General features: G+C 51.3%; 2 protein-coding genes across 7 annotated transcripts in view; both read right to left on the bottom strand.

Annotated features, from left to right (window-relative positions):
• Positions 1 to 708: 708 nt before the first annotated feature.
• LOC111153855 (endothelial cell adhesion molecule) lies at positions 709 to 9,142 on the bottom strand. The gene is made up of 7 exons (XM_022513123.1): positions 8,950 to 9,142; positions 5,264 to 5,451; positions 4,016 to 4,217; positions 3,659 to 3,814; positions 2,152 to 2,274; positions 1,752 to 1,878; positions 709 to 1,513 (listed from the first exon to the last, which is right to left on the bottom strand). The coding sequence occupies exons 1-7, from the start codon at positions 9,017 to 9,019 to the stop codon at positions 1,198 to 1,200; spliced, it is 1,182 nt and encodes a 393-aa protein (XP_022368831.1). The 5' UTR covers positions 9,020 to 9,142; the 3' UTR covers positions 709 to 1,197.
• A 4,035-nt stretch (positions 9,143 to 13,177) lies between these two features.
• LOC111153736 (Myb/SANT DNA binding domain containing 2) overlaps positions 13,178 to 15,970 on the bottom strand; it is a 31,602-nt gene continuing 28,809 nt past the window's right edge. For 4 of the 6 annotated variants that reach the window (XM_022512930.1, XM_022512931.1, XM_022512932.1 and 1 more), the window contains exon 4: positions 13,185 to 14,714. In XM_022512930.1, the coding sequence (XP_022368638.1) occupies positions 13,862 to 14,714 (853 nt within the window). In that variant the 3' untranslated portion in view covers positions 13,185 to 13,861. Of the gene's footprint in view, positions 14,715 to 15,970 lie in introns of all 6 variants that reach the window. The other 2 variants (XM_022512934.1, XM_022512935.1) reach the window with 1 other exon arrangement.

The following is a 15,970-nucleotide window of genomic DNA, read 5'->3' as shown; positions in this document are numbered from 1 at the left end:
TCCTTCTTTGGCACCTTTATCAGGCTTGCTGAGGTAGGAGTCTCCATGGAAACCACAGCCACCTCCCCACTCCCAGAGCCACTCCTTGTCTTGGCAGAGAAACTGAGTCTTGGAGGAGACCCCACCCTTGACAGGACAGGGGTGACAGAATTGGAACACAGACCTACACCCTGTCCTATGTCCAGCTTTCCCTCACTGCACTGGAGGGCAAGATGTGTTTGTTAAGGACTCAGTGGTCTGGGAGAGGGAGGAACAAGTCAGGTTTCTCCCTCCTACCCTTAAGAGGAAGCTGGAGATTAAGAGCACCCACACCCCAAGTCTGTGAGCACCCTTAGCAGGAAGGGCACCAGGTTTCAACCCTTTCCTGCTCCGAGTGGGTTAGGGTCTTCCTGGCTTCAGACTTTTTGGGCCCTCCCCATGATACCTGAGAGCTAATGACCCTTTTATTTATTTTTAAGATTTATTTATTTTAGATAGAGAACGAGCAGGAGGGGCAGAGGGAGAGGAAGAGAAAATCCCTGGCAGACTCAGGAGCTCAATCTCAGGACCCTGAGATCACAATCCTGAGATCAGGATCTGAGCCTCAACCGGCGGCACCACCCAGGTGCCCCCACAAATGACCCTTTTAATGACTCTAGAAGAGCTGTTCCAGGAAGTTGTGTGGAAAAGCCCTCCAGGGTTTGAAAAGGCAATATGACTCGTACTTTCCATACAAACACAATGCATCTTTATTGAAATTTGCAAAATAAAAACAAAAACACACATTTCAAGTTAGTTTAAAAAAATACCTTCCCTATCCCCTGTCCCAACAAAACCCAACCAAGAGAGCAGGACGGGTTATATGAAACGCAGGGAGCTGAAGTGGGTGTGATGGTGCCGTTAGATAGGGAGTACAGATGGAGGGGCATGGAGGACTCACTTACCGGCAGTCCTCCCCCAGACCAGCATTCCCTGCAGTCATAGGGAGGACTGGGAAGGGGGTGGGCGCTCTTCCTAATCTGAGGTCCACTTCCTCTTCTTCTACCTCCCGAATGTTTGGATCTTAACTGAGACTCAGTTTTCCCATAGTAGAGAAAGATGTGGGTGGAGGACTGGAGGTCTGGAAGATGGTCCCCCAAGACTCAGGCCTCTGAGCTAGGGCTGACCCTTATAGGAAGGAGAGAAACCAGATGGCTTGGGTAATAAGTGGCTGGACCATCACACCAGAGACCCAGCCTGACTCTGGGCAGGCACCATTACAGGGACAGCACCCATGCGGCTCAGAGCAGAGGAAGAGACTCCACCAGGGCTGGGGGATATTGGCTGAGGTTGGGCCCCATCTGTCCTGGGCAACCTGGGTGAGGGCAGGACCTGACTGGAGAGGCTGAGCGTGGGGGTCAGTGCACCAGGCCTGGGAGGACCTTGGGGGTGCCGGAGGGCTCGTGCTGAGGTGACAGAGGAAAGGGTCCCGTTCTTGGAGATTGTATCTGAGCCCTTGGGCCAAGGCAGGGTCCGGGGAGCAGTGGCATCCTCCCTAGTGATCAAAGAAGTGATTAAGAGGTCAGAAGCTGGAGGGGGGAAGAAGGGAGGATTTCTACCGGCTTTGTCTTATTCCCTGCTCAGACACCGTTTCACTCTCCCCTCCCTTAAAATCCCCCCAATGGAATGACGTTTCAGTCACTGCCCACCTTTCCCTTCGATGACAGCGGCCTGAATTCCCAGCCAAGGGAAGCTAGGAGAACCCCACTGGGGCAGAGACCAGACACACTTACTTGATATCATTGGCCGGCTCCTCTAGGGCCTTGCTTCGGCGTTGGTACAAGAGGACCAGCCCAGCCAGCAGCCCCAGTCCAACCAGAGTGCCCACAACAGCTCCAGCAACAACCGTAGGCCCTGGCCCTGGAAAAGGCTTGGTGTTAGGGGCAGACATCCAGGGGAGACACTGGTCCCCACCCCCTCCAATCCCTCTACCCCACTGCCACCATAAACATTTTTTTCTTCTTCCTGTCAAGCAGAAAATGCAGTGACCAGACATTTGTAGAAACATTGACCGGGACAAGCTCTTTGTCCTGTTAACAGCGAGAGGCCTCAGCAGGAGGCCTCCTCTCCTCTTGCAACCCCACCCCCACCGGTGTCCAATCTTCTCCTTAACCACACTTACCCCTCACTGACCTGTGCTCACTTCCAAGGTCACATTGCACTGGGCACTGCCCACCTCATTGTGGGCCCTGCAGATATAGACTCCAGACATGGGACTGGAAAGGTTTGTGAGGCTTAAGGATCCACGGATGGCATCTGCGGACACAATTGGGCCATCAGTCCAGGGACCCTTTCTCCCACTGGAAAAAATTCTGTCCCTTCTTGAATGTCCTCTTTGATTCTCTGGGAGACTCATCAGTCTGTTCCCTCACAGTGGTAAAAGTTGTGACAACCAGCATGCTGCTAACTCGATGACCCTCTCCATTTCCACAGGTCAGTGTCCCTGATTGAGATCTAAAAAGATTCCAAGAGGAACTGGTGCCCAGAAAAACCCAAGCACCATGTTTGCTTTCATTTCTGATTGGCGGTGTGGTGAGAAAGAACACAGTAGGCTAGGAATCAGAAAACCTGACATCCAGAATAGGACATGTGACTTTAAACAGGTTACTTGCTATCCCTGGGTCCCAACTTTTTGATCTGTAAAAGGGGTAATATGACCTCCTTGATGGTGTTGAAAGGATTATATGAAATAATCATTATTACAGTTAAAGTTTATTGACCGCTTACTCTATGCCAGAGACTAAGTTCCTTACCTGAACTAACTAGCGAAAATTTCACAACAAACCTATGAGCTTGAGCACTATTTAAAAAATACAAATGACTTTTGTGGCACCTGGGTGGCAGTTAGTCAAGCAGCTGCCTTTGGCTCAGGCCATGATCCCAAGGGCCTGGGATCTAGTCCCGCATGGGGCTCCCTGCTTAGCAGAGAGTCTGCTTCTCCCTCTCCCTCTCCCTGCCCCTCTGCCTACTTGTGCTCTCTATCTCTCTGTCAAATAAATAAATAAAATCTTTAAAAATATACAAATAATTTTTATTATAAAAATGGTCAAATGAAAAGTAGAAAGAGGGACAAAATGAAATTCCACATACCCATGTAGTTTGCTAACATTTTGCTATACTTACTTCATTTCCCTCTTTTTGTGAGACACTTAAAAATAAATGCTCACCATGAGTCTCCAAAAAATAAAGGCATCGACTACATAACTATAATGCCACAGCCACATCTGCTAAGTTAATAATCCTTTAATGGAATTATCTAATACCTAATAATAATTATCTAATTATCCATATTGAAAATGTCCCAGTTGTCCCAAAACATTTTTTATAATTAGTGGGTTCAAATCAGGGCTTTGACATCCCGTTTTACAAATGGAAGCACAGAGCCAAGTACAGCTAGTACACGACAGAGCTGGAATTTGAATGCATATTATCTAGCTCAAGAGCCTCTTCAGTGACATAAGTATACAACATGTGAAAGCCCCCAACACAGAGCCTGCACCTGCTGGGCCCTCTTTTTCCATCCCTTCTCCCCACTCCCTCCTTCACCCCAGAATTTTGCAGCACGACCTCCCCTTTCACCCCAGTCCCTCTGGTGCCTCTCATCTTTCCCTCCCCCAGCCACTGCCTCAAGTTCCCTCACCTAAAACTGGTGCAAAGAAAACCTGGGCGGATGGGGGTGCCCGCTCCCACTGGTACTGGGCAGCTGGCTTACTCCTCGGGGACTGGCAGCTCAGGGTCACATTGGTCCCCACACGGGGCACACCCAGGAGACCACAGGATGGAGGAGCTGGAGGAACTGAAGCAGGGAGACAGGTTAAAAGCTCAACCCCAGGGGACAAACAGATCCCTCCCCCCCCCCCCCCCCACACACACACCCAGCCTTCTGTCACTCTGTCTGCCCTCCTCTAATGTTTACACTCAGCCCTTTGGGAGACAGACCTGCCTGGGCTCCCGTGGGGCTGGGGAAGGTGTTGCCAAGTGTGTGCTGCTCACTCACCCAGCACACTGAGTTCTAAAGTTTTGCTGCTGTGGCTCCTTTTGATGCCTTGGTGGTCTTGCACATTCACTGAGCAGCGGTAGGACCCAGAGTCTTTCTCCTGGAGGTCCTGCAGCCGCAGTGACACATTCTGGGAAGGCATGGAGTAGACCAAGGATACCCCACTTTTGCTTGACGTGGTCCCACTGATGTACGCCAGCACCTGGTGTGGGACACAATGCCTCCCCGTTATTCTACGTGTGCCCTGTGCCCACAGGTTCAGCTAATCCCCCCTCCCTCAAACTGGCAGTCTTCAACTGCTTCTCCCCTGCAGTCACTTCCTCTGACCTGTCCCAGCTCCCCATTCCCCCCACTGTCTCCCTCCCCTCTCTCTCCCTGCCCCTGGGTCCTCTTCCCTGGGACAGTTCTAGATCCCGAATGCTTTGTCTCCTCATCTCCCTCTTAGGGTGTTTAGAAAGGTGGTATGATGGGTGAGGGATAATGTAAACAGAAGGTATTTATGAAAGAAACTTAGATTACAGGGAGTAGGTCAAAAAATTTTTTTAATCTTTTTATAATCTTTTTCTTGAAGATGTCCCCTCTTCCCTATGTATAAATTCAGGCTCTGTGAAACCCTGGATGTACCCCTGCAATTTAGATTTCTCTCATATGTACTCCTATTTATCAAATGACCTCTAGAAAATACTTTCCAGAGCCTTGGGAGAGCCCAAGCAAATAAGGGGCTCTGAAAATGAAGTTTCATTAGCTTCCAGGTAAATAGCCTCTGAGAAGAAGTCTGATATCAGGAAGGAGGGTAGATGTGAGGTTGGGAAAGGAGACTGCCCCTGGGGCAGTGGGATGGATTCGGGAAGAGAAGTGGCCTGTGACAGCGCCCAAAAGCACAAAGAAGGTGAAAATAGGAAGATGCTCAGCTTTTTCATGTTGTGAGAAACTTGCCTTAACCCTTCCCTGGTCCTCAAACCCCAATCCTCGCTGCCCCTCCCCCAAAGCAAAGCAAAATGCCTTTCCACGTTCCTGTGTTTTGTGTCCTGGATTTCTAGGTTAAGTTGGGGAAAAGAAAATTCTTTGGGGGCCTCCAAGGTCAGAACAAAAATTGAGCTGGTGAGGAGGACCTTACTTTTTCCTGAATATTCCTTCCCCATCCCCACTCCCCCCCCCCCCCCCCCGCCAACCCTCCCACTCTGGCCACTTCTTCCCCACACTCAGCCACAGCGTGTAGCCTCCGGCTGAAATGCTACCCTCCCTCACCTGGTTCAGATCCTTCCCTTCTTGCTCCAAGAACCACATCACCGTGAGCAACTCCCACCGCTGGGACGAAGATACCTGTCCTTGCACGGTGTACCACGCTGGGAGCACCACTTCTGATCCTTCCACTGCCTTCAACCTGGTGAGGCCAGAGGGCACGTGGAGCTCCAGCTGGGCCTGTGAGGGGGACGCTGAGGACAAGAGCACGGAGGCATGAGCTTGGAGGACTGGTTTCTGGCTCCTCCGCCTGCGAATCTTGCCCAGCGCAGCGGGAGGAGAGGAAGACCCCGGCAGGGTCCCACCTGTGTAGGCCTCGAGCATTGCCCAGGGACTGCTGACCTAGTGTCCTGCTTTCATCAGAAGGTATTCTCCGTAATCTCGGCCTGTCTGTGGGTTCCTAACAGGGGTAGGGACCCATTTCTGTGCATTTATTTGTATCCAGACTAGCAGATTTCAGAGCACCAAGAAGAGGGGGCCAATTTCCAGGGCAAGGGGAGAGGAAGATCTCTAAGAGGAAGGGAGTGTTGAATACTTTTAATCTGCACTCTACGTAGCCCACTTGCTCCCTCAATTTCCCCCGGGAGGGAGCCAAGAGGACGTAGCAACGCTGGTCAGGATCGCCAGCGTTCCCCGCTCCTGCTTCTCAACCTGACGGGCAGAGGGGGTTGGGAGGCCGCCGGATTAGCAATTAACCCGCGGCTCCTTCTGAACTAACAGCTCGGAGGGAGAGACCGGAGCCGCCCAGCGCTCCAGCTGACCGACTGACGGCCGCGCTCCCCCGCCTCCCGCTCTGTCCCGACCCAGGGCCTGCCCTGGGAAAACGGAGAGTGGAGGCCCAGAAAGGGGCCCTTTGGGGGTCCAGGCGATCTGGGAGGGTCCTATGAGGTCGCAGGAAATCATGGGCAGAACTGGAACACGAACGAAGGCACCCTAGCAGTCAAGTACAAATCTGCGTGTGTTTGGCGTTCAGGAGGTGGACTGGGGTGTCGGTTTCGAGGAGAGGACAGTGGAACCAGTGCTTGCTGATGACGTCCAGAAACATTCACTTTTTGCCCTTCAGAGAGGCAATGGAGCAGCGGAATCCTAAGCCCTTGGGAGGAATAACCTTGGGCTTGGACCGGCCAGGCCCCAGGAGGCTAGCCACCGTAGCCCCTGGCCTCCGCACTCTGAGTCTGAGACGCCATCTCCGCGTGATGACCAGGCGGCCAAGGCGCGGACAGAGGCCGCACGCAGGCCGGGCTTTCCGCCCTCCTGGAGCCGGGCTGCAGGCCCCTAAAGGCCCCGGCGCGGATCCGGCCAGGATGCGAGCCACCCCCACGGCTTTCCGCCTGCGCGTCTTTCCAGAACCCCCACCCCTATTCCTTGGCCTTCGCGACACCCCCCTATCCATTTCCTGGCGGGTCCCTGCGGACCGGGCAGGAAACTTGTGCCCGGTGATAAGCCAGAAGACAATGACCGGGGCGCCGCTGGACCGGAGGCTCTACAGGAGAAAACAAACTCCGCCTCAAGGAGCCCGATTCCCCTCTGGTGACCGGGGCGGACCTAGCCCGCACGCGGGTCTCGGGAGGCCGGGACGACAGGAGGCCTGCGGGCGGTGCCGGATCTCCCCCGGCCTTTCTGCAGCGCACTCCCGGGAGGCCGCAAACAGTTCCCGTCGGGAAACCTGCCTGGGGCCCGGGAGACATGCGAGCTTCCTTCGCCGCAGGTGCCCCCGGCGACCTCCCCCAGGTTCTGCATTGACCTTTATTCATTGCGAAAGATGGCAGCGGTAAAAGAGCTAGTGGTGGACACACTGGGGTCTGGGCAAATGCTCCCTGTCCTACGCCACAGTGGGAAACTAAGAGCTGAAACTAGGACACCCTCAGGCCTGGGTGTCCGCGGCAGCAGAAGCCCCTTTTTGCTGGCAGGGTCCGTGGTACCACAGGCAGAGGACAACCGAGTGGTTGGGTCCGAGTGAAGGACACAGGAACAGCCCAAGAAAGGGACCCTTCTGGCCCACTCCAAGACCAGAGTGATGGAGCCGGCAAGGCCCAAAGGAGCACAAAAAATGGGCCTGCTCCCGACGCTACTATTTTTAGTCTCTTTTTCTCTGAGAAACTCCCCCCTCGGGCTTCTCACGCCCCAGGGGCAGCAGCGCAGAGCCACCAAGGAGCGCGGAGCTGTGGGGCCTCCCCACAGCCCCTTGCCGGAGAGACCAGCAGAGCTGGTGCCTGCCCCCAGCGCCCTGGGCCCCAGTGCCAGTTAACTCTTGAGTGGTTGGTGGAGGTCAGCAACCCCCTGGGCCGCCTGGTAGGGAGGTTGGGCCTGGGCTGTCCTTGTGAAAACTGAGGGCCAGAGTTAGGATAGGAAAAGGAGAAGTCGCAGGAGAGGTGCAGACACTGCCCAAGCAAGAACTGGGACTTTTCTCCCTTGCTTGGCAAAAGCCCCAGCAGGGAGATGGGGCAGTTGGGGATAGAATGCAGAAGGGAAAGGGGTGCTGAGGTTGCCGTTGGGAGAAGGTAGCCAAGAAGTGAAGGGATCCGGAGCAGGCCCACCGAGCCTACAGGGACAGGAATCTGTCCAGGCTTTGGTGTGGCGGGTGGGCTGCTCAGAGTCCTCTTTGTCTAGGGACCCTAATCACTTCATGCCCCAACACTCTTGCAGCACAAATCAGGCTAAAGGGGGCATGGGTGAGAGTTAGCTGGTCCCTGTCTCTGTCCCCATCACTGTGGATGAATTTCACTCTCTCTGTATCTGTGACTTCCAACCTGAGTGAAATGAGTTAAATTTGACCTTGACAAACTCACCCTTCACCCTTCTGGAGATCCTTGAAAAGAGATGGCAAGACAGCCCCAGAGGAAGACGCTTATAATGGGTTTAGTTCTTGCTGGGCCCTTACTCTCCAGATGTCACAATGGACTATCCCCAGCTCCTGAGAGCTCCTGGAAGCCTTCAACACTCCTTGAGCACTTGCTCCAAGGAAGAGCCCTTCTTCTCTGACTCTTTGAGGAAACTTCTATTTCCTTTGTCCGTTTGGCTCTGGGAACCAATGGGGGTGGTGGACCTCATGGTGTGGGGGGGGTCAAATTCTGCTCCTTTAGGCATTCAACCCCCTCCCCCATTTCCTGTGTCCCAAGTGACCTCACAGTCAAACTTTTGGGGCACCTCCCTTTATTCCCAGGGCAGGAAGCTGGAGGGGGGTAGAGGGAGGATCTGGGCTGGGGAATTGATGTGAAGTGCGTTTGCCAAGCCTGGGATCCAGGGGATTCCTGGGGTTCTTACATATCAGCTCCAGTGTGGGGTGAAGGACCTGAGGGGGCTGGAGTTAAGTCCTTAAGCTCTTTAGCCTGTGTCTCATCTAGCCGCTCATCTGGCCCTGCTGGGTGGAGGTGGGGAGTGCTGGTGAGGAATGGTTCGCACAACTCACAGAGAGATCTACCCACACAGATGCCCTGACCCTCTCTCCAACCAGGCAGAGTCCACATCCAAAGTGGTAGCTGTCAGGACAGAGCGGAGATAGAAGTCAACCCCACCCAGTGATGCCCTGGGAGGGTAGAGGGGGGAGGGAGTGTGGGGGGAGGAGGGCAAGAGTCAGAGGGGGGTGGCCCCATCCATTCAGTTCCTTCATCAGTGCCCAAGACCACCTCCCTCAGGGTCGGATTCATCCCATTACCCGTCTCAAGTTCCCTCCCGGGGCACGTTTCACTCACCGAGGGTACTCAGCCCCAGGAACAAAAACCGCAGCAAGCTGGTCGCAGGGGGCCTGGGCAGGGAAACCATGGCACTCCCTGGCCCCGACGGAGGAAGGGGCGCCGGCTCTGGGACACACCGAGCGACAGGTGCTGAGGCGAGTAGGCAGCTGGGGCGGACGCAGGAGTCGGGCCACTGACACCGAGGGCGGCTCTAGCCAGAATCTGTGCGTGTGTGTCCCGCCGGCGGGGTGGGGACCGACGGGGACGGGGGGGGCGGGGCGTTCGAGGGGGCGGAGAGGTCGCGGTCTTCCCGGGCGGGGCGTGCGGGGGACCCGCCCCCAGGGGGGGGGGGGGGGGGGGGCGGTTCCAGCGCTCCGACGGCCTGATCTCGCGGCCTCCACCCTGGCAGGACGCAGGGTGGGGTCCGGTAAGTCTCGGTGCCCCCACAGCCGGCCGGGGGGCCAGGGGACAAGGGAAGGGGCCTGAACTCCCACACTGGGGCCATACCCTTCCCCCTCCGCCGCCGGGGTGGGGGGAAGATGGGGAACCGAGGGAGGTTTGGAGGACTCTCCGACGTCCAGGAGCCGCCCGCACCCCTGACACCTGAGCCGGCCGAGACTCTGGCCACCGCTCCGAGCTTGGGGGTACCGCGTCCTCCACCTAAGCGGGGCGGCCTTCCTGATGGAGGAAGAGGGGGGCTGCGTTGTCCCGGAGCCACTGGGCTTCCGCAGGCTGTGGGGCGGAGCGGCGGGAGGGGGCCAGGTTCTCCGGAACCGGACAGGGAAGAGATGCGGCCCAGCCCGCCTCCGCCCAGCCCCGCAGGGGCCCCCACTGTCTACTCCGGGGAAGGCCCAGAGCTGCGCCGGCCGGGGCGTGCGGGGACCCTCTGCACCTGCGGGCGGCGGAGAGGGCCTCTCAACACGTCCTCGGAAACTCCCTAAAACCCAGGCCCCAGGTCACTGTGTCTTGTGTCTCAGCTCCCGAGCAGGGAAAGGACCGGCTCAAGAAAGCCCCAGGAGCTAAGCAGGAAACTGAGGCAACAGGAGCCCGGCTCCCAGCGAAAAGAATGGCTTATGGGCCTTAGGCTGACTGGGGAGGTGGGGGCGGCTGTGGGAAGGAAGACCCGACAAAGCCCCCCGTTTCTTTATCCCCGTATCTTCGCTGCCCCCCATCCGTCGTCAGGCCGGCTCTGATCCTTTAATTCCCGGGACCAGCTCTCGTTCGCTGTGAATTTAATTTAACCGTCTCCCCCGCCCCCCCGCCCAGTTGGTCCAAAGGCACCTCTGCGCCCTCTGGCGGCCGCAGCTCCCCCACAGCCGGGCTCGCACCTGTTCTTGCTTCTCAGTCCAACAGCCCAAATACAGATGCTTCAAACATTGGGGCACAGCTTAACCACCGAGCAAAGGTCACCGGGGGCAGAAAGCATAACAACAAATTCTTGGCGCTGCCTGCTCTGGGTGGCAGTTGACTGGGAAAAAAGCAGCCAGGCCTCCGATTCCATTTATTCCACACAGTCCCGCTCTGTTTTAACACCGGGTGTGGTCCGGGTGCCTGCGTGGAACGTCTTTTTCTACAGAGTTGCCCCACACACCCTCTCGGATGCCTCTGCCTCGTGTGACTTGCCTGACTGCTCTTCAAATACCTGCCATGCAGTGGCTTCGAGAAATGCCTATGCAAACACTAGACCGCTCATGCAACCCTGGAATCCAATACTTAGCAGCTGAGAGGCAGCAAAGGCAACAGAAACAGATAACTGCTAATCTCATACCCTTATGCAAGGGCCTGCAAACTTGGATTGTCAAGGAGAGAGGGGGGGGGTGTGTACTTGGGGGCTGTTGGTTTAGTTTTTCTATTCTGTCACATTCAAATTTTCCTTTAGTTTACGCTGCAAACCACCTCCTGTAAACATTCCTCCTTCATTTCCAGACTAGGGTTAAGTTATCCCACATCGGTAACTCCTTCCAAGAAAGGTAGTACCAAGTCTCTTGGTTGTATCCCAGGAACACCGAAGCATCTAATTACATGGGCTGTGCTCACTCCTACCAAGTGCTATATATTCACTCTCTGTACACACACACACACACACACACACACACACACATTTTCTTACTCTCTGTAGCTAACTTCTTTGGAAAGTAGATCCCAAATAATATCTTCTCCATGTAACACAGGGGCCATCCCGTTAGGACTCTTTCAATGCCCTCGCCCCAAACAAAAGATCTCCCATTCTAACTCCTATTCCAACCACTTCTTTCCACTGACCCCGGGTCAGTCAAAGTGACAGAAATTAGCAGAGTGGCTCCGTTCCTTTCTGAAAGTTTTTGCCAGGATGCCTTTTAGGATGAACACTGCTGTCTACCCTTGTGTAAAATGAGAATGTTCGCAGATAACCCATGAGTGGCCTGGGGACTGCTTCCATAAACGGATTGAATGAGAGAGCTAAGTTCATGGTTTCCTATGTTAGGAGACAGGCAGGTCACTAGTGTTTCTTCCGATCGTACTTCATCTCATTTCTCAAAGCATGAACATAGTGTCTCCATCCCCCCTGACTCAGTTCTAAGGCTTCATTAAGGTCCATGTTGTTGTTGTTTTTTTTTATCTTTAATAATGCTCAAATTAGTTACATGATACCCTGCTACCCTCTCCTCAAGATTGTTCTGGCCAGAGAAACTGGATATTCAGTTATCAGCAAGCTGCTTTCTTTCCTTTCCAAGCTTCCATTTCCCAGTGCTGTTTTGTCCTCTTGCCCCTACTCTCACTCATCCCACGCTGAGTGGTAAAAACACACTGGTTCTTGGATCCAGCCAGCCTTGGTCCTCTTCTCCATGCTGCCCACGGTGCTCTAGTAATGCCCCCTTCTCAGTAATGTTGGGTAGATCCAAAATACCCTCACTAAATGGTCCCCCAGCTTAAGTAACTCAACAGCAACAGAAAGCGGGATAGAAAAAAATGCATGAAGCATGTTGGTTTTGGGTTTGGTTGGCGGCAAAGTTTGGGGGATGCCATATGCTACTCCTGGTAATGCTTTTTCCTGTAGCACTTAGCACTAAATGTTAAGAAATTACTGCTGAAAGATGGTCAATGGAGCCTCAGCCTTTATGTCTGTAATTCCAAGTTCCAAAGAAGAGCAAAGTCATGAGAATTTCCTAAGGCCCATACCTGTCAACTGTGCCCAGAGAAAAGAGGTGCTACACTTAAATTCCAAGAATATTTATATTCTCCCTGAACTAGCATCCACTTATATTTTTGTTTGTTTGTTTTATTAAGTAAGCTCTACACCCAATGTGGAACGTGAACTCACAACCCTGAGATCGAGAGTCACATGTTCTACCAAGTGAGCCAGCCAGAGGCCCCAACTAGCATCCATTTTTAGCAGCTCATATCAGAAAACAGCCAACTCCTTAAACTTAGACTAAAATACATTAAATAAGACATTAATAAAACTCATCCCATTGATTATAAGCTCTCTAGCCATCAGAATATAAGCGTCAGCCAACCAAGAGGTATCAGGATGAGAAAATCACTGATTTAAGGCCATTCGGGTTGTAGGAAGAAGACGACTATTTTTTTTTTTATCAATATGCAATTTTATCTTCAATAGTATAAAAAAGATGGGTGAAATTATAGCTCTTACCTGGATTTGCAGTCCATCTAAAGGAGAGCACCTGAGACATGTTGGGGAATCATTGAAGATACACCATCAAGCTAACAAGTCCCGGCCATGAAACCAAAGTAATCTTTGCCTGCCCTTCCAGTAAACTAGCTGTTAGCCAAGCTAACCTCTAAGTGGAGTGTTGGTTAGTTGATGCCAAGAAATCCCTGAAAGGTCTAAATGGGATAGCTGCCTTCCTAATGGACAGATAGGAAGCTTTATTGTGGATCACTTAAAAAAAGTTTTTGGATGTTTCTGTTATATTTTCTGTTTTATAAACAGCATGATGACAATAATTCCCCACTTATACTCTTTGAGAGAGTGGCCCCTGCCGACTGAGCGTTAAGATGAAGAAGGAGAATCTCTTGCAAATTCACGTACGTAGGGTCAGAAAGAATATCCCATTTTTCAAAAAGAAATATAAAATGTAACATCCAGTGACTTTGGTGCTCTGACAAATAATGACATTGGTCAGCGGGGTGCAGAGAGTGAAGATATCCTGCTCCCTTTGTTCTGTATGTTGTGAGCAGCGAAGTCTGCATAGGTCATACCACCGGTGTGCCTACGCCCTGCTACAAAAAAGCTCAAACAGTGCTCCAAGAGGCCAAGAATTACTTTAATAATTTTTTTTTAAAAAGTTCAAATGGCAACACAACCGTAAAGTTGGTACATCACAGAAACAAAGGTCTTTGCAGGCAACACTGATTGGGAATAGCAAAACACTTGGCTGGTGAAAAAAATGAAACTCTAAATTATATACAATAGTAGCTAAGGGTGATATTGAAAAACAGTCTTATTTACTGTGACTCGCGATTTAACTTGCCATTATCTATTGCTTATTTATTCAGGGTTGTAAATAATACTTATATAGAGACATAGAGATGTGTAAAAATGAAACATTGTGAAAAAAATACAATTTTTCAATTTCATATGAAACTCAAAGTGTAAGTTTTGTCCAATATGGAATGTACCTACATTTGTTTATAATAGGGCTCTAAAATCCATTTAAAAATTGTCTTTTTGTTTTTAAAAAAAGAACAGCTGACCCACCATGCAAGTTCGCTGTGAATCTTGTTTGCTCAAAATGAGCATTTTCAGGTGAGGTCTGTTTTTTCTGCCCAAAGTCTGGTATAATTCAGTTGAAGTTGTACTGGCCCGACTGTGGAACGAGTTTCCGTGAAGAGTCTGATGGCAGCATCTGGATAAGGGGGCAGTCTTGGGAATGCAGAGTGAGTAGAGAAGGGAGGTAAGAGCCCAAATCCTTATGAAGGATGACGTTCAGTTGTTAAATTTTAAGGGGTATCCAATGGCTTTTTCCAGGCACTCAACTAAAGAGCCGGCGGAAAGAAAATCCCTCTCTACTTCTACGAATTTGATATAGATAGATTTGGGGGAGACTCCGGGATCCACAATACAGTTCTGGGACAAAAACCCATTAATACCAACCCAATCTTTGCTGAAGGTTTTGGTATTTGCTTGGAAATGTAAAAATAAGCATTGCTGGAGAGTCCTGACCTCAGCAATCCCGAGGTAGCAATAGATTATTCGGGTGGGCTCGATTTCCACCTGTAACGAGGCTTGCGCCGAGAGGGTCTCCAAGTCAACCCGGCCCTCCTTTCCCGGGTCCAGAGAATGTCGCTCCAGGTGTGGAGACGGGGGCCTCTCCATACATTCTTCGTAGCCAATGGCATAAAGGCCTGGACTTTTGGGAATGCCTCCCGGTAATAAATACTGAACCACATTCCCCCCGGTTGGTTTGGAATGGGCAATGGGTATCCAGTCAATCTCCATGTGCAGCTCCAAGCACCGAGCTTCACTAATGGTGATCTCTAAAAACTTGTAGTAAACATTTTTCCAGTTCATTTTCTGCACGCGGGTCATAATGATCCGTCCCTCGGGCTTCTCGGAGTTGAAGTATTCCCGCAGTCGCTTGCCGAGGGGCACCTGGGAGCTGATCTCAGCATAATGGTAACGAATATCCTCTTTCCAACGGGTGTTATAACCGATTCCAAAAATGGCCAGTTTGTTAGAAAGATGAAGCCTTGAAAAGTCCGTCCAGCTCTGAAACAGTTCCCATTTCAATTGTACTGATTCCAAAATCTGGACGATATTTTGCATGATGTCTCTCTTCCTAGAAAGAGAAATACAAGGTCAAATTCTTCAGGTGTCTAGCTCAGCATGGTGCACCAGCACGTTCTGCAATGATGCAAGTGTTCTCATCTGTGCTGTCCAATATGGTGGCCATTAGCACTTAAGATGTGACCAGTGTGAGTGACATATGAAATTTTTAGTCATAATTTGAAATTATGTTTAAATAGCCATGTCAGGGCACCTGGGTGGCTCAGGCATTGAGCCTCTGCCTTCAGCTCAGGTCACGATCCCAGAGTTCTGGGAACAAGCCCCGTATTGGGCTCCCTGCTCAGTAGGAAGCCTGCTTCTTTCTCTGCCCACTCCCCGTTCTGGTGCTCCCTCTATCACAGTCTCTTTCTCTGTCAAATAAATAAATAAAAACTTATAAATAAATAAATAGCCACATGTGACTAGTGGCTACCGTACTGGACAGTGCAGGCCAAGATGAACATAGTATTAAAATCTGAGAAACACTCTTTCCTAGGAAATTTCTAGCAATTAATGATAAAGTGCTTTCCATTACTTCTATAGTCTGGCTATATTAAACTTAGTAACTATTGATATGTAAGCCCCTGGGGTTTTAGAAACCCAAATCAAGAATTTAGAATTTTTTAATTTATTAATCAATTCCAGTATAGTGAACGCACAGTGTTATATTGGTTTCAGACGTACCATCCTGGGGCTCAACACCTCCACACGACACCCAGTGCTCCTCACGACAGGTGCACTCCTCCATCCCTGGCCCCCATTTCCCCCTCTGGGAGTCATCAGTTTGTTCTCTATAGTTAAAGAGTCTGTTTCTTGCTTTGTCTCTCTCTTTTCCCTTTGCTTGTTTCAATTCTTAAATTCCACAGATGAGTGAAATCATATAGTATCTCTCTTTCTCTGGCTGGTTTATAAAGTGGCTATTATAATGCATAGAACGGCTTTCCAATCTAATACCAAAGGCAGGCGAAGGGTGCTCTATTCAAAATGGCATCCTGCATCACTTAAAATAATGAAGAGCTTAATTTCTAACCTGGAAGTTCTTAGAGTTCAGTAATTTTGGCCCATATGTGTTTGCTGTAGGAAATGTACAACCAATTATGTCTAATGGCCTGATGCAGAAACAAAACGGTATTTTCTTCTGGTTGTCTGAAACTCATACTACTCCCAAATGTCGAAGAATTGTCAGTTAAGCACAGAATTAAGATCTGAGAATTCAGATGGAAAAAGTCTACATCAAGCTTAGAAGGGAAAAATGAATGGGGACTATTG

Source organism: Enhydra lutris, unplaced genomic scaffold (genome assembly GCF_002288905.1).
Source record: "Enhydra lutris kenyoni isolate GAN:26980312 unplaced genomic scaffold, ASM228890v2 scaffoldscaffold34, whole genome shotgun sequence".
NCBI classification, from domain to species: domain Eukaryota; kingdom Metazoa; phylum Chordata; class Mammalia; order Carnivora; family Mustelidae; genus Enhydra; species Enhydra lutris.
This window is presented reverse-complemented; position numbering and strand designations above follow the sequence as displayed.